The sequence below is a fragment of the Montipora capricornis genome, chromosome 2, assembly GCF_036669925.1.
Source record: "Montipora capricornis isolate CH-2021 chromosome 2, ASM3666992v2, whole genome shotgun sequence".
In the NCBI taxonomy this organism is placed as follows: domain Eukaryota; kingdom Metazoa; phylum Cnidaria; class Anthozoa; order Scleractinia; family Acroporidae; genus Montipora; species Montipora capricornis.
In genome coordinates, this window is record NC_090884.1 from 32,902,371 (window position 1) to 32,924,870 (window position 22,500).

The 22,500-nt window shown below is 38.6% G+C and overlaps 3 protein-coding genes across 4 annotated transcripts in view; 1 reads left to right on the forward strand and 2 right to left on the reverse strand.

Annotated features, from left to right (window-relative positions):
* LOC138037928 (uncharacterized) overlaps positions 1-5,185 on the reverse strand; it is a 5,373-nt gene extending 188 nt beyond the window's left edge. Inside the window, exons 1-5 of one of the 2 annotated variants that reach the window (XM_068883767.1) lie at positions 5,047-5,185; positions 4,163-4,303; positions 2,583-3,666; positions 2,124-2,213; positions 1-1,277 (exon numbers count right to left, since the gene is read on the reverse strand). The exon at positions 1-1,277 is cut by the window's left edge and continues 188 nt beyond it. In XM_068883767.1, coding sequence (XP_068739868.1) covers positions 928-1,277; positions 2,124-2,213; positions 2,583-3,666; positions 4,163-4,303; positions 5,047-5,064 — 1,683 coding nt within the window. In that variant the 5' untranslated portion in view covers positions 5,065-5,185 and the 3' untranslated portion in view covers positions 1-927. Of the gene's footprint in view, positions 1,278-2,123; positions 2,214-2,582; positions 3,667-4,162; positions 4,304-4,940 lie in introns of both variants that reach the window. The other variant, XM_068883768.1, reaches the window with a different exon arrangement.
* Positions 5,186-14,176: 8,991 nt separating this feature from the next.
* Positions 14,177-19,358, forward strand: LOC138037172 (uncharacterized). The gene is made up of 4 exons (XM_068883158.1): positions 14,177-14,182; positions 14,824-14,995; positions 17,106-18,089; positions 18,742-19,358. Exons 1-4 carry the CDS (start codon positions 14,177-14,179, stop codon positions 19,356-19,358), a joined length of 1,779 nt encoding a protein of 592 aa, XP_068739259.1.
* A 2,071-nt stretch (positions 19,359-21,429) lies between these two features.
* Positions 21,430-22,500, reverse strand: part of LOC138018751 (uncharacterized) — a 5,645-nt gene continuing 4,574 nt past the window's right edge. Inside the window, exon 5 of the mRNA XM_068865438.1 lies at positions 21,430-22,435. Within this exon, the coding sequence (XP_068721539.1) occupies positions 22,089-22,435 (347 nt within the window). The 3' untranslated portion in view covers positions 21,430-22,088. The remainder of the gene's footprint in view (positions 22,436-22,500) is intronic.

Consider the following 22,500-nt stretch of genomic DNA (forward strand, 5'->3'; position numbering starts at 1 on the left):
ATTGCAACACATAAAGTGCAACAGGTACGCTGTAATTTTACCAAAATGACAAAGTATTCTACTGACTGTAATACAGATTGATTGTTTCGTAATTTACATGCATAGCATAACAAAGTATGTTGTAGTTAATCATTACATAATTCACACTTGTTACAGATTACTTAAATATAACAGTGTGACGTGCCTTACCGTGGCCACCCAACAAAGTTTTTTACAATTTTTCCGCTAATAAGGATGTGTGAATTTGCAAAGTTCGCAGAGCTGTAAGTTGAATACCATTGCATGGGTTGTTGAGTTGACGTATTTACACATAATTGACAAATGTGAAAGTTTGTTGAGTGGCCATGGTAAGGCTCGTTGCACTGTAATATTTATCATAACTGCGAGGATCATAGCTTCACTTGATGTAACATTTATGTCATCTATAATGAAACGAAATAGCAAGACCTTGTTATATATATAGTTATCACACATAACATTGTTATACATAACATTGTACGTAATATTGTTCATAATAATATTATACATAATAATTATGGCCTGTAATAATTATTAAAACCAATTGTACTGCTAAAGACATCTTGCTTGCATTGTACAATATCTCTGAGAGAAACTTATTGCTTTGGCAAAGCATTTTGCCCATCCCACTGCTTAAACATACAACTAAATTTGTTTAAACTGGCTTAACCACTGTTCCACATGTGCCTGTTTCAATGATTATGAAAGATTTGTTTATGTGAGTATCAAAATGATATGTTAATTTATTACGCTGCAACTGTAACTTTGGCCAAAGATTCAAACAGAGCTTAGACTAAAAGAGTATTACGCTAGGCAAGGGTAATTAACGACAAAAAGAGGTCAACCTGGAACACTTAGTCTAAAATACTTCAAACCTCTTATCTGGTCCAAGCTACCTTGGAAAATTTTTCATTCATTCATCCACTGGGATACAGGTAGATCTTTGGGCTTCCAGCTTTTAAAATAATAATCTTCAATTAGACCTGCAATATCTGGACAATTTACTGTCAAGCTCCTTGCAGCATTTACTAGGTCTGGGATAGTTTTACCCCTAGTTCCTAGCATATCTAGCAATGATAGCGAAGGGCTTCCAGCTTTACTTTTGTATTCGTTGTCAAGGTCATGGAGAATATCTTCCTCAATATGAAAATAGTTGCCTAGTTTTTCCCAGCCACACAAGCATTCCCCCTGATGGCATACATTCAGCTTCCTTGCAATCTTCTCTTTAAGGTCCAGAGCCATTTCTGACAAAAGGATGCCTGAAAGGATCAAAGGATGATTGTTATTTTTTTCTATTTTCAAGTAATTTATTTTATTGAATCTTGACGAGGCTTAAAATTAGCTTTAATTGTAAGGGTTATGGCTCAAATCTGAAACAACCATTTCACTTCGTTTGTAAAAGAACCCTCTATATTCTCAGCTCACGATTAGAGCTGAGAAAGTACACTGTAGTCTCCCTTGTCATGCTTTGCCTGAACCACAATCCCAATTCCAAGAACTGTATTGTGAATGACACAAGCAGGGTTGGACGCATGTTGTGGACTATACAGGGTTGCGAAAGTCATGAGAGCACCCCATGCGGGGTTTGAAACCCTGACTTCGGTTGATTTGTTGTTGAGTATTATCGCAGTTGCAGAGAAGATTTCCTCATGTGGACATACTTGTATTAAGAAGGAAAGTCCTATGCCATACACTGTGGCCCTTAGGGCTATATTATTTCCTGCATGTGTAGTAACTGATCTTTCCTGAGAATGTTGGTGAAAATGAATAATCATGTCACTCTATAAATTATATCTTAAGAATACATTTTATCATTCTTGCCCCTAAAATAACCCATCTTTTTAGGTGTATAATTCTGCACTGCATGGGAATAATGACCTCTAGCCTGTTTGTAACAACTTGCAATTGTAGGGGGTGACAATTTTTATTTAAATATCTGGGACTTGTAACGTTGGCAGAATGCCATGATTAGTGAAGTTCCATATTCTGGACCAGGCAGGAATAGTACTCGCTTTACATATTATTCCTGGAAGTAACAACTTGTGACTTCCAGGGAGAAGGATGAAAATAATTACATTAAGCAGGTCTCTTTAAGTGTATTTTACCTGGAAGGCAGGCAACATCTAATCTGGCCTCCATATTTGTGCTTCCTGGCACATCACCACTGCTGTAAGAAACGTCTTGTAACTCGTTGTCTTTAAATTTTAAACGAAAGCTGTGTTAAATTACAGTATAAAATAAATGATTGTCTACTTTTTAAAAGAATCAGTGAAGTTCTTATTATGAGAAGCCCATTCCCAAATGTGCTTTTTTTAGAAGACTGACTTCTTAGAAGACTGGGTACATCTATGTGTTTTTCAGATAAGCAAAGAAACGTTCTTCAAATGCATTGAAAGTTTTATGGAAAAAAGATTTTAAGTATTAACAGCTGGTCCACAGAGGCATGAAATACTTGACCGTAAAATTCTGTCATAGCCAGGAAATAGTTATTGATTTGTTGGTATTACACTGTACATGTCTGTCAATTTGTGTGTGTAGTACGTACTCAAAGGTATCTGTATTACCTGTCTGGATTTTTGACTGATAGAGCATTGGCAAATATTCGGCGTCATTTGCAACGTATTTGGCAAAGCATGAATCTGGACAACCACTTACACGCTGCAAATGTGTTGACTGTATATTCTTCCAGCAAGTAAATGCAAAGACACAGGCAATGAAAACCAGGAAAGGAAGGACAATAGCCACAAGAGTGATCAAAATTGTAATAAGCTTTTTGACATCGCCTAAATAGCTTGGTGCTAGTGCTGCTGTGGGGTTTGTGTCCCTTAATGGAAGGGACGTTTGCCAACTAGCATTCTCCAACATGTCCACTGAAGACCACGGTGTTGCAACTTCGTGGTCAACTGCAGCCACTGATCTGGTCTTAGATTGTAGTCTGATCATTGTATCATTTTGCTTTGGCACCACGCCACCATTTACCTGCTGCAAAGTTTTGTTAGCCTCACGTTTAAATCGTTGCTCTTGATTTTCATGAGATGAGATAACATCTTGGACTCCAAACCCAACATTTTCCGAGGCAGAATGAGTGATGACTTGTTGTTTAATTTCATCGGCTGCTTTTGTGAATGAGGGAAACATTGTGCGGCTTCTCCCAAGTCGACCGATGTCACTTGTCTTTTTCTTTTGCTGTTGAACACAATCTTTCCTTCTACACTGTCTCAAATAAATGCACTCCAATTCTGCGTACCACCTCCCCTCACAACACAACGAGCATTGTTTACAAGAATCTATTGTATAGTCCTCTTGATAATATCCCTTAGGGCAGTTGCCACATTGCGTACTTTTTTTTACTGTGCATGGACTAATAGTTTTTCTAAGGCCACATCTTGGACATTTCTTGCACGCACCACTGTCATACTCCTCAGAATACGTTTTAGGCCCACAGATCGTGCACTCAGTCGGGGTATCTGCAAATATAGTTCTGCCACATGTTGGAGAAGGCTCGTATCCAGGGGAACACACTGGACACGTTTTGCATTGGACTGTGACGCTTTTGTCATTCTGAACCTTGTATGATAAATCTGGACATTGGCTAAATCCATCGGGGAATGCATTTTGTTCTTGAGGTAATTTCCATAGACACCACAGCTGAGGAATTTAAAAAAACAAACGAGTAAAGGCATTGCCTTTTCAGGGCTATCCTATTTGTCATACCAACGCAGTGGGCTCAAAATGATCCTCAGGTAAAGAAGAACATTTTCACACTGAGAGTATTTTTCACCTTGACTTGCACCGGCGGAATTGTACTTCAGATATGGGTTTTCTGTGTCAAACGCTTATAAGGTTGATCCATCATGATTTTCTTCCTACTAGACGTGATTATAAAGCCGTAATGTCGTCTCGCGATTGCATTTAGTCTGTAGCATAGGCGGGATTGAGGACAGTTGAATGTATAATATAAATTATATGTTCAGCAGTTCTCCGTTATGATTCTACAATAATTGTAGACTGTCACAGGAAAAAATGAAATATGTGAATATCACTTTAAACTCAAATGACATACTTGAATAGTGCGTGTTATCTTGCTGTTACATAAGCCAGTATGATTTGGTTTTCTACCTTTAATAAGGTTATGGGTACTTACGAAGCCACATAAGGAAACTATAATCACGGCCGTCTGGACTAGTAAAAGTCGGCTGATGGGTTTCTTTGTCACATCCCCTGCAAAAATGGAGCGTCTTACATCTGATGGCTTCATGGTAATGACATCTCGATGATCTAAATTCTGAAATGTTGACAATCAGGCTAGTTGAAAAGGGTTGTTTCGAAAAATTACAAACAATGGCAGGGGAAGTCACGCTACACTACAATCAACATGATATTGAAGCATCAAACGTTTCATCGAAAACGTTTGTCTGCCATCTATTAAAAATTGTCAATTTTCTGTTTTAATTTCACGGAAAAGTTTACCAAGAAACTAAGTTGTACCAGAAAACAAATCGAGAAGTATGTACAACCACTCGTACTATAATTATTATTCTTCAGGTTGGAAATTCACTATAATTATCATGTAATTATTGTATAATCAACCGTAGCTAAGTGCTAAAAGTTACTCATATTTTTCTTGTTCAACTAAGTTGCGTTCTGCCAAATACCTATGATAGACTGACAACCCACAACAGTGCTAGATCTTCCCTCGGGTAGCTTTGTTTAAATTGTACTTCTTTACAATCGGTAATTGCCTCTTTAGAAGCAAACAAGAGCCTTTCAAATTGACAACGTCGATCTCTTAAAGTTAAGCGAATAGGCGGTGTTAACTTTATAAAGATCCTCTCCGTTCGAGCTCAAACATAAATGGAAACTCTTGGCTTGACAGGATAATTTTGCCGGATGATTCTATAATATTCAAATAAACTTCTCACCTTGCGTTAAGCGGCTACTTCCGGCTTTTTAGCTCATTGGAACACAATTAATCTCTGTTTGGTTTATGCCAGACGTATTATTTTCCACAATATCAGTGTAACTTACCCGAAAATGTCTTCCCATATTGGTTGTGATCGCTCTCTGACAACTGTTTACAACTATTTGTATCAGTGACGGCGAAATACTCGATAATGTACCAAAGGCGTTTGGTAATATAGTGACCTTTCTTGATACATTTTATCTCTCGGTCACGTGTCGTCACACAAATTGAGTGTTGCGTGAATTTAGCCGGAGACACTTTGGTTGACGGAAAGCGGGGAATTCCCTTTTTTCATCGCAACTACACGTTATAGTAAATTCATCGAAACTGCTCTCCTGTTCTCACTACGACTTTTAAGACACATCAAGGTATGAAAATTGGGATGAATTTTTAGTCTTATACAGTGCAACCTCTCTTTTGGGAACCTCTATCCAGGGGAGAGAATTTGGTCCCCCGGAAAAATGTTCATGCTAACCTGGAATCTTTGACTCTAACCCAACCTCTCTCTATTCAGGGGACATCTGCCCTGATCCCGAGGGTGTCTCTTGAATGTAGGTTCCACTATATCTTCAAAACATGTCAGTGAAAGTAATAGTGCTTTGGGTTCATTTGCATTGTTACTTACAAGCTCCAGGTCTTTCGCTTCTGGCGCGTTTTTTAGCTGCTAAATTTCGAGAAGCACTCGGCTGTTAAGCAACTAAATTGAAAATTCTAGAACCCTTGAGTTCATTTGATTTTACATCTTAAGAGAATTGAGAGAAGAAAAGTAGGATTATGGTTATATGTCGGATTGTTCTAGTGGGAATGGGTATTGTCGGAAAGTTATCAGTATGGCCGTGAAGGCTAAAATATCACGAAAAGAGACCCTAAAGACGATATCACGACAGAAAAGATCAGTCAATGAAACGCTTCAAGGGAGTTCAGAACATGATAAATTTACTGTTCCTATGGTTTTCCGGTGGTCTCGATACTTTGAACCAAAGCTACTATTACAAGAATTTGAAACGCAAGCGAGAGTTGACGCACCACAGCAAAAAATTTTATCGACTTAGTGTTAGGCAGAATTAACGTTTCCCAGCTGTTCTCACTCTAAAAACGGTAGTCCTCTCATTTGAACAAGAGTATCTTTTCGGTAGATGAGCGTTCCCTAATCATCTGCCACAAAATGCGAACTCCACAAAAAAGAGTAAGTTAAACTGCAACTAACGTCATTTTAATTTTTTAAACTACATTTTTGCTTTCACTGTACCTTTAAAAGCCGCACAACCAACAATTACCTCGGTGTCACTGAAAAGCGTTAGCGGGAGGAATAAGCCTATTTCTTTGATAATGTCACAAAATGTCAGAAAAAGCAGACGTTCTTTGAAGACAGGGATGCAAAGCAGTTTATGTTGTCATTAAAGGAATAAAACCATGCACGCTTCTCGCTAGCTCAGCCATTAGACAAAGACCTACAAGTTTCGTTAACTTTTCGTAAGTTGTGCGGTGCATAAGAATTGAATTCTGGAGAAAACCGAAAACCGTATTTTCTAAAGGTGGATTGTTTTATGTCTTGCCGATTTAAAATACGTGAGGTTCAATGCGCTTTAAGGTGATATTACCCAGCAAAATTTGAAGGAAACATCGACTTGACATTAGTGTAAGAAAAGAGGTTGCCTAAAATTCCCCCTCTCTGAAGACATGATATCCAGAGAAAAGCATGACCAGACAAGAAAGCCTGTAATTATATTCGTGTTACACGATGTCTGATGGAACCTGCAATACTATCAAGCCGTACCCTGGACCTCTAAAGTACGTCAAGGAGATACGAAATAGTCTTCTCTTGAGTTCCTGAATTTCTCTAGTAACTTGTTTGTAGGAAAACTGTCTGGTCGTCGGTAAGCAGTTTTATAGAAATTTAACTCTCGTCGAGGTATCCCAGCTTCCTTTCCCACTTTTTGCCCGCCGTACATTTTGTTTTGTCCTCTGCCGTGTTGCTCCTCTAATCCTTCCACCAGAATGTCCTCAAGATTCGGTGGAATGTCGCATAAGTTAAGGTCTGGATAAGGGAGAAATATTGTTCGTTGTGTGAGTAAGGACTTTGACTTGAACAACAAATCGTTTTCGTGGCATGCGTAGGAAACTTTAAGTACTTTTTGGTGGATGGTGTGGTAATGTAACTGGGCCTCAAGCTTCACGAATCCATGACCATTAAAGTTTCTTTCGCGTCAAAGCTTTGCATATGCAAATTTTGCACGGAAAAACGGTTATTCGCTATGTATAGAAAGTAAAGGTTGTATGGTGTACTGTCTTACCTTCTACTACTTTGATTGCATCGCTCATGTCGTTGGTGGTTTTATTTCTTGAGCTCTCAGCTTTGTCTTTGTCTAAATCGTCATCTATTGAACGGAAAGCATTCAAGAATAGTGGTTCACTCGGATCTCTCAGGGAAGCGTTTCTAGAAAGTACCGAAAGTTAACTTTACGGGCCATTTTCGGGTGTCACAATTCCCTTTGTATCGCAAGAACGGAGAGGATTTAAGTCGTCAAACTTTACAGACGTGTTGCTTTCAGTTAGCTTGAAAACATGTCAAAAGATGGGTTTTCGAAAACTAGCAGTTGGCAGTTTCACAAATTGCTGCTCGGGCCTGAAAAGTTTTCGGGACTTTCGAGAATCGGGTCGCAGGTATACTGTTTAGGCTGGATGCTCTTTCAAATTAGCTGCTGAACCGGAACAACTTTAACTTATACCATCGGAAAGAAATCAAACTTTTGAATTATTGCGAATTTTACGGTTACTAAATTCGGAGAATATACGTGATGGAGAAGAACTTTGTTTACTTCACATATCCGCATCAACTCAAGCCAGTTACTATGGTTGCATTTATAGACATCCTACCCTTAACCTCAACAAATTCAACTCAAATTTATCGATCCCAAAGTAACAGATATCAAAACATAACTTGGATAAAACGCGCGTTCTGATTGGCCAATTGGTCATTTATCATTTGCCTATGGGTGCACGCTCGCTGACGACGGCTGACGCGCGATCTATCTTTCCGAGATCGTGGAAAGAAGAAAATGCCGTCACTAGCGCATCAGGCCTAATTTTCCAAGACATATTTTCCTCCTCTTAGAATAGGGGTCTACAGAGCTCAAAATAGGAAGATATAGCCCTAAAGATTAATCAGCAGTGGAAAAGGAGGATTGAAGGTCTTAAAGCGACGAAAGAGCGTTTCGTGTTTGTACTGCTTTGCTTTCCAAAACACAATCTGAACTCTGCTCAAATATTGAAGCCGAATCGCGGAATTGAAATGGGTTTTATGAGACCAGGGAAGATGCTATAGGAAGGGAAATGGCGTTTAGAATGTCGATTTTCTTTTTGAGATTTATTTCATCGGCCATTTGAGTTGAAATAGTGTAACGTCGTTTTTTTTTGGATTGGAAAAGTCGCGCTGTTTGCGATTACTTTGATCGCTTTTAACAGAGGCGAAGCATGTGCAAAGAGAGCGTGTTTGTGTCGACGTTCGCAAGAAAATTGAAATGTTTTCTCTCCTAAGAGCAAATTATTGTTGATTCCAATAAAATTTTAGACTGGGAAAACTGTTTGTTGATCATTTTGTCTTGTTAAGTCATACATCACGCAGAATGGTGCGACACATCCGGGAGTTTCTTTAGGTCCAAAGCGGGAAATTTGAACAGGCACCTTCAGACAAAAGCCTCCAAATACAAAGAAAATGGGGCAAATTGGTTAAACGTGGTATATATTTTGCTACAGTGCGAAAAATCAAGCCATTTTAGCAGTAAGGTTTACCATGGCTTTTTCAGTAGAGATGTTAAGGAATCATTTAAGACCTTTTATACGTTTTTCGGCCTTCGAAAAGTAGTATAAAATCAGCTTCGAAAATTCGGGTTTTTCGCTCTCTTTTAGTATGGGAGAGAACCTCATTTAAAATTCATGATGGTTTTTCTTCTTGATTCGGGACTCGTTTCTTCAGGTTTACCTGGGAAAAGTAAGCCTAAAATCTAAACTAAAGATGGGCGAAATTTGGAATTAATACGACGTGTGGAACTAGTATAAAAACTATGATTTCTAGAAGCTGTTCCGTAAAGACGAAAATGCGCTCCTAAGTCACTTCTCCCTAAATCCCCGCCCCCAAAAACAATGCAACTTCCTCTTAATTACTGGCCCATTGTTCTCGCATAGATCGATACTTACCGCGCTTATTCAAATTCAATATACTGCATACATGTTTCAAACTGATAATAATTTAACAGTTAAAAAGTCGCGGTAATCGATTACATCTCTAACACTAGCTGGTTCGGATCGCGTCAACCAAAGTAATGAAAATGTCCTCAGCTCAAGAAATGCAGCACGTTGATCGGGAGCTCTCTTTAGAGCTCGAAGAACCCCCGGTCAACCCTGCACTTCTTCAAATGCTTTCCCCGTCATTTAATGGTTGCAATCAATGCTTTTATTTGGCAATCAACGGGGAGCTACTTTGGAAATGGCGAGTACTTAAACTTAACCCTGTACTGCTCTTTAACGCTCTACAAGAGAAATTGTCACCCTTTGGGTACATTTTGAGCTCTGGTTCAATGGCCCGAATAGGACAGCTACTTAAAAACAAAGTCTACTTCATTACGAAAAAACTGGACAATACTCGCAACGGTGACCTACGGCGATCTCTGCGAGCGAAGTATTGGGCCACACTCTTCACTCAAATGATTGGCAGGTTCTCACGTGTTTTCTGCCGGGGAGTAGTTCCTCCACTGAATAAAATATTCCGCTTGTCGTCCTTGAATTTTTTTATACAAAAATGTGGTTTTATCAACGGAGTTGATAATGTAAATTGGCCACCGTACAGAGATTCTAAAAGCTGACGTTTCGAGCGTTAGCCCTTCGTCAGACGAAGGGCTAACGCTCGAAACGTCAAATTTTTGTATACTACTTCCCCACCGACGCAGCACCACAGTTTCTTTAGAAACTACCCTTTCATTCACTTGAATTTTTTTGGCGACTATCCGCTCGACGTCGTAAACACCCATAACAGCGGGCCTCACTTTGGGCCGATATTTTAGACAACGGAAGCCACGATCGCGATCATCCCTGAGTAAGGACGCGTAGAAGCCCGGGGGATGCCTGGAACGCTTGGAAACCGGAAAAGTATCTGAATTTACGACGTAAAACAAAATACTCGGAGAGAACTTTGAGACAAAATATATACAGCGATTAGCGTGGATGGAAGACTGTCGTTATTAACGGCGTGCATTTTTAGCGTGTTTCCTTCAGGCTGAATTTAACCTGATCTTTGTGTGTTTTCATGTTGGCTGAACCTTTTTTCACTCCCTTGGCGTGCGTCACTGTGTTCCGTTTGATGAAACGCTTTGAATAAGTCAAGCGGCCTAATGAAGCCACGATTGTTCACTTTATCACACCTTACATTTCACTTCACACACGCAACCGTTTGATTGACAGCAGTGAAATTCTACTGTGAGACATAAGTATTCCCACAGCTAAATTTTTTGGTCAATCACATATGATTTGTTCTGGACCTGCAAATTAATATGCTGCCTCTCACAAAATTTAGCACCGTAAGTACGTGTCGCTGAAAACAATAGCATTCTGCGCGATGAGTTGTCTTTAGAAAGCAAAGTTGTGTTGACATCGTCTATTGACCAAACTCGATTTATGCAAATACACGCGAAACACGCAGGAGTGGTGTTAACGATTATGTTATGTTACTTGGGAGTTTGCTAAGCACTCAAGGAGCTAGAGTCGCTCTCGGCTATTGCCTCGAGCGACTCTTACGCTTCTCTCCTGCTTAGCAACCTCCCGCTTGCGCCATAACTCGATAGTGCACGCTGAGCCGTTTACCATTTGTTAAATATTCGTCGGCATCAATGTTGGTTTTTTTTTTCCTGAAATGCACACCCATATATGCATTTCCCAACCGAAAAATACTTTGTTATGCTCTATTCTAAAAATACTGATTCACCTTCGAGAGCAAAGCCTTCAAGAATAACTGAATATGCATTAACACTATAATTGATCATACATATAAAAACTCGCGTCTAACATTTCTAACTTTCGGAATTGTAATTATTGATCTGCTGCATTGAAAAATCTCAGGTAGTTCGCACTTCGGGGACTTCTCCCTGAAATTAATCATATTAAATGAACAAGCTGATGATGTTATAAACGCAGGTACTGTAACAAACCTACTCCTATTAAACTGGCTTCTCACAGAAAACAAAAGTAACCCTAGATAACAAGTGGAATCCTTAAATCAATTAAAAGGAAGCCAAAAATGTACCGAACACACTGTGCACAGTTAAAATTCTGAATTATCATTACATTTGCCAAATTGGAGTTTATGATTAAACGGCAAAACTGGGTCTGAAGATGTTAGTTGATGGTCCGGTGAGACCGACGCTAAACAGGAGACATTAAAGAACTGTTTAGTAATTATTTTATAAATACTGTATCACCAAATCGAGCAAGTAAAATAGTATGCAACAATACGAATCCAACGCAGTTAATAAACGATTCTCCATCTTCCAGTTTTATGTTAACACTAATGCCCAGTTCACACCAAACCTTAAACATGTTTTGAAGGTGTCTCGTTAAACACGGTTTTCTTTTTTAGTTTTCCGTTTTAGGATCTGCAAATTTAGCACAGATTAAAGTATGCTTTGAAACTCACCTGAATCTCATATAGAAGCCAGTCCTACATTTTTCTGTGAATGTTTTTCATCTTGTTAAACCCAGGTTAACTAAACATGTCTTGTGGGTGTGAATGGGATATTAGTATGGTAGCTGAATCACAAGTCTTTACCCTTCTATCCGGACTCAAAAAGGAGCAAAGCTTAATATGTTAATATTCCAGTAGCACTGATTAAGATGGCAACTGCTCCCTTGTCTCTTCCTCTAACCAGAATATATAATGAATCACCCTAATTCAACAGGCATAGTGCATAAACAATTATGTAAGTAGCAATAAGAAAAAATATGCATTTTCTTTTAAAACAAGTAATTTCTTCGTCTGTCACGTCGACAAAACGGCTTGCGGCCATTTAATAACCGCTTAGGTGATTATCGCGTATACTCGACTCCCGGTTATTGCATTTCTAGCTTTCTGATTGGCTCGCCAAATCCCGATTATCAGGGAATAACCGAGGTTTTAGGGGTGCGCCAAGTGTCAGTGTGTCAAACAAACATTTTGGCGCGAAGTTTAAGTTTTGTTCGTGAAATTGGCTGAAAACAACAGGTTTGTAGAAGTGTCTCCCTCGGTAATACACCAACTTATGGACAATGCTGTCCCAGAGGCTACAAAGAAAGCCACAAGGTTCAGCATAAACATATTCAATGGTACGAAACTGTGAAGTTGATAAGCTTGTAATTTTCGCTGTCAATAATTTTGCGTTTTAAGATTACGTAAAAACAGTACAAATGTTTACCTTAACCAGGGTCTCAATAGTTGGTAGCTTTTACGGCTAACGGTTAAATAATTTGCCTTTTCACGGCTAACGGAGATCTTTTTTCCGTCACGGTTAACTTATGTGAAAAATAAAACAAAGAAACGTCCTGTGTGTTAGTTACTTGTAGGGTCTCAGTAGACATATTGAATAGTTTAAGTCATTGGTTATCACAATGCGACTCATGACTTTGTGTTGTTCACACGTCAAACCTTGTCCAGGCCTTGATTTCTCTTCCGGACCTTCACATTGCGCGCTTAGAGATGAAAAAGTTGTTTGCTTCGTCAACTCCATCGCTTTCATCTGAGTAACTTCCGGATTCTAAATCCAGCTGCTGTTGCTGCTGAGTAGAAATCCTGTAGTTTTCAACCTTCTGGCCCACTTTTGCAAGGCGATACAATTTTACGTCAAAGGTACCTATAACGAATTTTTTTGCCTGATCTTGCAGGCCCAGAAAGTTGATGAGGATCTTGATAAACTCACTCCTGTAGGTTGATCGCATGATCAAGGCAAACTTTATACCGCTCTATGGGCGGCAAATTATAAGTTTTTTGCTGCAAATGATATTCTGCTCATGGGTAGCTGAAACCCCGCTCTTGTGCATGTGAAAATGGCAGATCGGTTCCTTTTTCAAGTGCTTTGAAGACTGTGAAATTCTTCAGCCTTGCTGATGCCTACATTTTGTTATTGAACGTTCAACTGTAAGTACAATTTGAAGTCTACAAATAAAATTATCCCGAGAAGGAAACCTATTGTTTTCTTCCATCACTCGACTCCTGCAAGGCAGCGCTTGCTTACCGCTTCCCGAAAACAAAAATTAAAAAAAACTCGGTGATCGAATGATAAAACAATTGCAAAATATCGTAATTTGTCAGTGTCTCGCAGATCAATTGTTAGCCTCAGCCTTTGTCTTCGGCAAATACTTGATCTGCTTTCCACTGACAAATCACCATATTTTGCTCAACCTCGCCCCATACGTACCAACTATTCACCGAAGTGGAGGTGGCTAGTGGTGGATATTTAAGGAGCCGCAAAGCGGCAAGGTAAGTATCCACCACTAGCCACATTCACTTCGGTAAAATAGTTGTTTTAGTAGATACTGAACCAGTGCGATAAGAGCACAAAAAGATGTTTTTAACTCCTGAAAAGATTACAACACTTTCGGGTGCAAATTTCGCGCGAATTGCTCGGAGGTGAATAGCAAAGGATATCCGGAGTTTGAGTAGCCAATCAGCGCGCGCGTTCAACGCTATCCCCTGTTTTAGTATATAAGGATTTTTATGAGTTTATTCCCCAGAGCCTCGATATGATGCCTTTTGTCTCGGACTGAATTTTAATGTATCGAAATTGGTCTATTGTTAGGGCCGATTTACACGATACGATTTTGTCGCACGCGACAAGCTAACGACAGGCCTACGACAGTGACTTACGATTGTCGCAGCGTTTTAAAATATGTTTTTAAATGCTACGACATTTTTTCTGACGTACACAACAATCGTAAATCATGTCGTGGGCCTGTCGTAAGCCGTCGTCGCATGCGACAAAATCATACCGTGTAAATCGGCCCTTACATATTCACATCGCCTTCCGCGAATAAGTGTTAAATATTTACCTCAAGGGCAACCAATCAGCGTTGAGAACTTTCAACGATCACCTATGTAATTATAAAGCCCTAAACGGCTACATATGTACAGTTTTTCTCGGACTCTGATTGGTATGATTTCATGCAGGGGAAAAGATGAAGGTAATCTTAAAAAGATTTATGCCAGGACCTTAGACATGTAGCTTTGAGAACTGACGACTTAAGGAGTTTTTAGCAGAAAATGTACAAGGTTCTATGTCATTGTATGGTTATTAATTTTTCATTTATTTATATATATTTGTATCTCTATATTTATAAGAGCCTGTCTTATAATTTTTAGTTTTTATCTTGTTCGATTCTTGCTTTCTTTCTTTCTTTGTTTTTTTTTTTTTTACGTGGTGATCTGTATTGTATAGAGTCACTGACTCTTTTACAGGCTGTCTTTTATATTTTTTATCTCTTAATACTATCATTAAATTGTAATGAAAAAAAAGTTTTAAACAACATGGCTCAAAAGTGGAACAAAACAAAACCTTGCCTTCATCTAATTAAGTGCTCTTCTGGAAAAGTGGGCTCATATCCCCAGCGTTAGTTTCGTCCCGGTCCTTGTCCCAGGCTAAGATTTTATTTTTCTTTTACACACGACCTATGGCTCCTGTGTAATGACTGCAAAGTCTTATTTAAATATTATTGAGTCTACACTTTTGCTCTAAACCTTAAGATCTTTAAAGTTTAACCTTTTGTTACCCAATTATGAGCAATTTAGTCATTAGCTTGCATGTTGTTCCTCTCTTTTTTTGTAGGATGAAAAACAGGACATGGCGGTTGCAGTAGGCGCAGGGCTACAAAAAGGGTTTTTGAGTCCCGTAGTGGGAAAGGAATATGATTTGAGCCAAGCTCCAGAAGCGCATAAGGATATTATCGAAAACAAAGGAGCTAAAGGAAAGCTAGTGATAAGTGACATGTATAGTTTGCGTATTGTATTTCCTTTTCATTCCTTGTTAATAAAGAGAAATAGAAATACATTGAAATGCCGGACTTGCTGCATGTCTCTACAATGATTCATCTTATCAAATCATTCCAGCAAGCTTAGCACAATGTTATGGTATTGAAATGAAGTCCAGTTCTCAAAAAGGCGACAACCAAGCATTGAATCGTTCGTGATTCAACTATGATCTCGCAGTTATGAGCTGAATTTTAGCAATTGCGAAGAGAAGCTTGGAAAATTCAGGACCTCAACGGGGTTTGAACCCGTTGCCTCGCGATGTTGGTGCGACGCTCTAACCAACTGAGCTGCTGTAAAGTCACTGATGGTCATTTGTGGGTTCAAGTGTTCCTTTGATAAATGAATCAACGAACGAAATGATATTTAACAATTATCCTGCAAAATCGTGCGGAATATCGCCTGATACTTAGCCGACGAGGCCGTATTCCACAAGATTGAGCAGGATAATTGTTTTATTATAAGACATTGATGACAAAGCACAATTTTCTACGTTTATTGGGAAAAAGGCTGGAAAAACTACCATTTTGCTCCTCGACACACAAAATTACATACGTACGTTTGCTTGAGACGGCTACTGAATTACTAGCATTTTATCTATCCTAAAATAACGGCTACCCGAAAGTAGCGGCCCCTTAGCCTGTTAATTAAATCCGAAAGTAACGGGGCCCGTTGCTTTCGGAATTCTACGGTACTGTTTTCAGCCGGCGGAAGTAAAATGCAGTTGCAGGTCATTGTTTTACCATAACTGAAACAACCCAAACCGTTACAAAAATGCTAATCTGGGGCTTGAACGTCATTTTGTAGGCCTAGTGTTAGCATTCGTTTAGGTTGGGTTGTTTCAGCTATGGTGAAACAGTGACCTGCAACCCTAAACTGCAACCTGCACTTTACACCCTCCAGTTTTCAGCTGGAGAGTGGCAAAATGGCTTCTTGTTATCGAAAGAATACATTCGGGTAAGGTTACTTTTTGGTTCGTGAGCTTATTCGGATTTGTAAAAGAATTTTTTCACCTTGGTGTATCCATCATTCAACGCGGCCAGAGTGATTAGTTATGGGATGTTTAGGGGAGGCCACTGTGCAAAGCCATGTTTGTGTGGACGGCAAGTGATCTACTTTGAATCAGTAATTTTCCATGATTTTGTTACCGTATATCGACAACGGAGATAAGAAAGCTCTTGAAGTTCGACTCGTGATTTATGGCAGCTTAGAAAGGAAAGTATAACAAACCATTGGTAAGTAAGCAACTTCTCTTTATCACCTAACCATAATTTGCATAATAGCGGCTCGACGCATCTTTGGTTGCTCCGCGCTTATTACTCTTTCTTTGCTTCTCCGAGTGGTTTATTTCGGGCAAAATATCACAAAACTGTCAGATAATTATTTAAGTTCGCCGACGAAGGTGTTTTACTACGCATATGATGGCAACCCAGAAGGGTTCTCGCTTCAGAAATTCGATCACGCGGCCTGTGATATCCGCCATCTTGGATCATGTTTTCATCGACCAAGTTGTAGACGAAGCTATCGAGGGAAATTTGGAAAATCAACTCTAAACTATTACAGCAATAGTGATGCCAGTTTCCATCTCAATTATTTCAAGGTCTGTGGTGATGTACATCCGAACCATGGACCCACGACTGTTAATAAAAATCCAAAGCAAAATACCGATTCGACCAAATCGAGGAAAGCACCTGTATGAAAGTGTCCTTGTGCTCTCTGTTTAAAACAAGTTCGTGCCAATCAGAAGGGTATCCTTTGTGATATTTGTAATAGATGGCATCATATAAAATGGTTAAATATGGATCCTAAATTGTACATGGCTCTTAGCTCTTCAGATGAGGAATGGTGCTGCAATGACTGTACGAATCCATTTAACAGACCAATTCGGCTAACTCAATGTTGTACCCGATTCAAATCGTCTGGGAATAAAACGTTTTGTTCCAAGAATTTGCATATCATTTTATTGTGAATGCTTCATTGTCATGCAAGTTCAACACAAATAATTTTAACCCCGAGAGAGTTGAATTGGGTACAACATTGAGTTAGCCGAATTGGTCTATTTTACGGGTTCTTTCTTCGAAGCCTCGCGTGGCTCTGATGGCTTTGATGTTTCTGCCAACGACGAAAGTCAGACCTCCACAGCGAACAGTCGCGACTCGTTTCCCAAGTGTTTCGTGTTAAATGCAAGAAGTTTGCGCAACAAAGTTCTTGATTTGCAAGCTCTGCTTTTAGTGGACATTTTTGATGTTGTCGCTATCACTGAGACTTGGCTTGATAGTTACTTTGGTGATCATGAGCTTTTGATGGATGGTTTTAATATCTTCCGAAAAGGCAGGCACATTCAACGTGGTGGCGGGGTGTTGTTAGCAGTCAGAAATCATCTACCTTGCTCCCGTCGATTTGACTTGGAAGTTGAAGTTGAAATGCTGGCCCTTGAAATCTGCCTGACTCATAAGATCTGTGTTGTTGTTGCAGCCTTCTATAGATCTTCTAATTCTGATGCAGACACTTTTTTGTTTCAGTTAAGACAATTCCTGGATAAATATTCCAGAACTGGCTTATCAAACGCTATTGTCACAGGTGACTTCAATTTTCCAAATATCGATTGGTATACTGGAAGTCCATTTAGATCTGACCCTAGTACGGAGGAGTTCTGCAATATCCTTGGTGATTTCTTCCTAATTCAGAAAAATATGTCTGCTACTCGTGGTTTAGGTGTTAGTGAGGGAAACATTCTGGATTTAGTCTTGACTAATAACGAATTCCTTGTTAGGGATGTATCCGTTCATCCGAATGCTTTTGATTCTGATCAATCTCCTCTCACCTTCACACTTGTTGCTACTGAATCCAATAGACTCAAGAATGTGCAGAGGAAAGTGTACTGCTACAAGAAAGCAGATTTCATTGGCTTGCGGGAGACTCTACATCACATACCTTTTGAATCAGTTATCTCTGACTGCCCTTTTGAGGACTGTCTGACTAGGTTTCAGGACATATTATTTTCTTCCATCAATCAATTTATACCTCAGGTTACACTTCGCCGTCGATCAAGACCTCCTTGGATAAGTAATGAGATAATGAAATTGATTAGAAAGAAGAAAAAATTATGGAAGCGAATGAAGGCTAGTGGATCACCTGTCTTATTTTTAAAATTCAAGGAAATGAGGAAAATTACGAAGAAGCATATCCATTTGAGCTATATTCAGTAATTAAAAAATCTATCTATGAATCTGAAGACGGATCCTAAACTTTTCTGGTCATTCCATTCAATGAAGTCGAAACGAAAGAGGATTCCAGAAATTGTTTATTACAACGAAGCGCATTCTACTAATCCAGCAACAAAGGTGGAACTGTTTAATCAATTTTTTCGTACAGTCTATTCTACCTCAACTTCCGAAAACACATTTTCCATTGACGTTGTTAATCCGAACTTGTTGTTAAGCATAAAGACCACTGCAAGCGAAGTGAAAAGAATCCTGCAAAATCTTGATGTCACCAAGGCAACCGGTGCTGACAATATTCCTGTCCGTATTCTTAAAGTTTGCTCTGAAGAATTATCTAAACCTCTAGCCCTTCTGTTTAATAGATCCTTTTCTTTAGGAAGAGTTCCTGTACAGTAGAAACTCGCCAACATTTCATCAGTTCATAAATTGATCAAATGATTCAGAAAGGGACCTTGTGGATAACTACAGATCTATCTCTCTTCTGTCTATTCCAGGAAAGTGTCAAGAGCGTATAGTGTACTCAGCAATTTATTCCCATGTCTCAGCTTACCTGTCAGATTGGCAGCATGGTTTTGTCAAAGGAAGATCTACTGCAACTCAACTAATTTTGACTCATCATAAGTGGGCAAAAGCCCTTGATGAGGGTCATCAAGTTGATGTAGGTTTCCTTTATTTTTCGAAGGCCTTCGACCGTGTTCCCCATCAGGCCTTACTGCACAAGCTTTGTAATTTCGGTATTTCTGGGGAACTGTTGAACTGGTGTCAAGATTACCTTAGTAATCGAAGACAAAGAGTAGTCATTGATGGTTATTCATCCTCTTTCACAGAAATCACCTGTGGTGTACCGCAGGGATCTATTCTTGGGCCACTATTTTTTGTTTTGTTTATTAATGATTTACCCGATGTAGTTTGTTCTGCAAGCACAATAGCTTTGTATGCTGATGATAGCAAGATGTTTAGAGTAATCAACTGTGATGATGATCAGATGCTTTTCGAAAACGATTTGGATAAACTTTACCATTGGAGCCAACGCAAACTGATGGATTTCAACTCCAAAAAGTGCAAGATCATGAGAATTTCTAAAAACAAGTGCCCTTTACTAACAGAGTGAATTGGAGTGATACATTTCTCGAGGAGGTCAAGGAATTTAAAGATTTAGGAATATTGACTAACCACGGTTTATCCTGGAACTCTCATATTGATATGATCACTGCTAGGCTTAATTAAAAGAACGTGCATGGATCTCAAGGATGAATCTACCCAAAAAGCCTTGTACTGCTCCCTTGTCAGATCGAATCTGGAATACTGCTCAGTCGTCTGGTGTCCATTCACCAAGGGAAACGTAAACAAACTTGAGAGAATTCAGCGCAGAGCAACCAGGTTTATTTTAAAATCGAATGAACTATACGATGTCCGTCTACGTAAACTCAATCTGTTAACTCTTGATCAAAGACGTTTCGTTGTCGATGTTACCTTCTTATTTAAGGCTCTCAATGGCCATTTAGATGTTGACTTTTCTCAATTCTTAGATTTTTATAGCCAAGAGGACCGTTACTTCATTACTGAGACATTTTGATACTAAATCCTTAAAAAAGAAATATGCCAGGACAAACATACTTAAAAACAGTTACTTTTATAGGACTGTGGATGAATGGAACAGTTTGCCTCTTAAGGTCCGTTCGGCATGCAATGTTGACAAGTTTAAAGCTAGTGTTACATTTTTTAGTGAGTTTATGGTAATTTTTATAATTTTTATGAGGTGATTTGTTTTTATATGGGGTCACGCAACTCTTTTACAAATTATCCTTATGGTCTTTTTTTTTTCTCTTTTATTACATTTTTTTTTGTAAATATGAAATGTGTTATGGTTCGGCGGGGTATCTCGTAATTGTAGCGCACATCTACAGAAACTTATAGGTCTAGACACCGATTTTAAAATGATTAGGTTTCAGTTATTGTCTCTTATATCTGTAGCGATACCGATAGCTGCAAAGACCGATTTTCTAACGTTAGCCGTTTTGGGCGTTGTAAGCTTAAGTCCTTTCACACTTAAAAACGAATCTACCTGTAGGAGTTCCCAATTCATTAACACTTTTTTTCGCTTATTATTTCACCTATCCGACGGTTTTATGCCATAGATGTTTGTAGATTGGCTCAATTTGCGCTCCCTCCTGCAAGGAAAGTACTTCCACGAAAATCAAGTTAAGCCGATGCTGCACTGATCATCGCAGTTATTAATTAACGTTACTTGAGCACTCCAGGCAGGTAATTTACAAATTAATAATTCAGTTCAACTTGCAATTTTATTCGTGAGAGGCTGTTCACCCATTTGCAATTTAGGATGGCTGAATCCTACACTCTGAGCTCTAATCTATCAATCAATCAATCAATCAATCAATTAATGCTACCAGTAGGAATTTATAATTTATGATTTGTTTGATTAACACACATACTATTCAGTAGAAGCTGCCTGGCATACATAGTCGTGAGGGCTAAAGGAGCCAGGCAGCCATGGCTGCTGTGACTAATTAACATGAATTTAATTGTAGCCTCTTCCCATTATCCCTTTCACTTAAAGATTTAATACTCTGACTAATGCAGGACGATTTTCCTTGTTGATTTTGCCACCTCTTAAGGTTCAGTAGTTAAAATTCTACCAAATAGAATGGCATTTTCTTAAAATTCCTAAGTAAATTTAATTTGCACTAAAAACTCATCATTTCTCTTCATGAGAATTATTTAACAATTATTCGCCAAAGGCGAAGTGATTATCGGTGAATATTCACCGAGACGAAGTCGAAGTGAATATTCACCGATAATCACTGAGCCTGAGGCGAATAATTGTTTTAGTATAAAAACACAGGTGATTATTTCAAAAAAGAGAAAAAAAAAACATTTCAACGCGAAATCATCTTCACTTACAGTGGCAAAACGACTACTGGCAGCCATTTTGTCCGTCGAGGTGATTATCGGCTGATAATCCGAGAAAGCGAGCCAATGAGAGTGCGCATTTTGTATAATCATCTTTCTATTTATACTAATAAAGATTATATCCTGGTTCTGCAAAATGCACTACATGTATGTGGCTGAAGTGCTTTAAAAACTATGAAAAACAAATCATGTTAATGTCAAATTAACATGATTGTGGTGGAGAAGAATTAAATTAAAGCACAGAAGTATCTTACGATGAAGGGCAAGCTCACGTTTTATTGGCTAATCATGCTAGTTACCATGACAACAGCTATATCCGCACATGTGAAAGATATCTCGTGAAAGATAAAAATGTTATACTGTGTCTTCACTGCGTGCGGTGAAGATATGATTTTTTTTGTTGATTAATGCAATTATTTTGTTTTTATACAATATTAAGTAATATTGTACAATTGCAACACATAAAATGCAACTCGTACGCTGTAATTTTACCAAAATGACAAAGTATTCTAATGACTGTAATACAGATTGATTGTTTTGTAATTTACGTACCAAGCATGAGAGAGTATTTTGTAGTTAATCATTACATAACTCACACTTGTTACGGATTAGTGAAATATTAATCTTAACGTCCTCTAAAATGAAACGAAATAGCAAGACTTTACTATATATATAGTTATCTTCACACATAATATTGTTATACATAACAGTGACCTATCTGTACTGTACACATTCATGGCATAGTCATAATCGATTGTAAAAAACTATTTTGCTCTAGGGAATTAATTTGTATAATTAATTAATTTTTATTACGAGTGTTTTTTATATTCTTATCATTAATATATATACCTACTTCTAGGTGTCCCCCATTAGCTCCAAAGCTAAACACGTTGACACGTAAATAAATTTTTCATTCATTCATCCACCGGGATACAGGTAGATCTTTGAGCTTCCAGCTTTCAAAATAATCTTCAATTATAGCTGCAATATCTGGACAATTTACTTCCAAGCTCCTTGCAGCATTTACTAGGTCTGGGATAGTTTTACCCCTAGTTCCTAGGATATCTAGCAATGATACCGAAGGGCTTCCAGCTTTACTTTTGTATTCGTTGTCAAGGTCAAGGAGAATATCTTCGTCAATATCAAAATAGTTGCCTAGTTTTTTCCAGCCACACAAGCATTCCCCCTGACGGCATACATTCAGCTTCCTTACAATCTTCTCTTTAAGGTCAAGAGGCATTTCTGACAAAAAGATGCCTGAAAAGAACAAAGGATGTTTGTTATTTTTTCTATTTTCAAGTAATTTATGTTATTGAATCTTG

What these genes read in the sequence shown, in the direction of transcription:
- LOC138037172 (XM_068883158.1), top strand. An exon ending in AAGTGACATGTATAGTTTGC is followed by an intron (nt 14,996 to 17,105) that starts GTATTGTATTTC and finishes CTTTCTTCGAAG; the next exon opens with CCTCGCGTGGCTCTGATGGC. An exon ending in ATCAAGACCTCCTTGGATAA is followed by an intron (nt 18,090 to 18,741) that starts GTAATGAGATAA and finishes TGTCTATTCCAG; the next exon opens with GAAAGTGTCAAGAGCGTATA.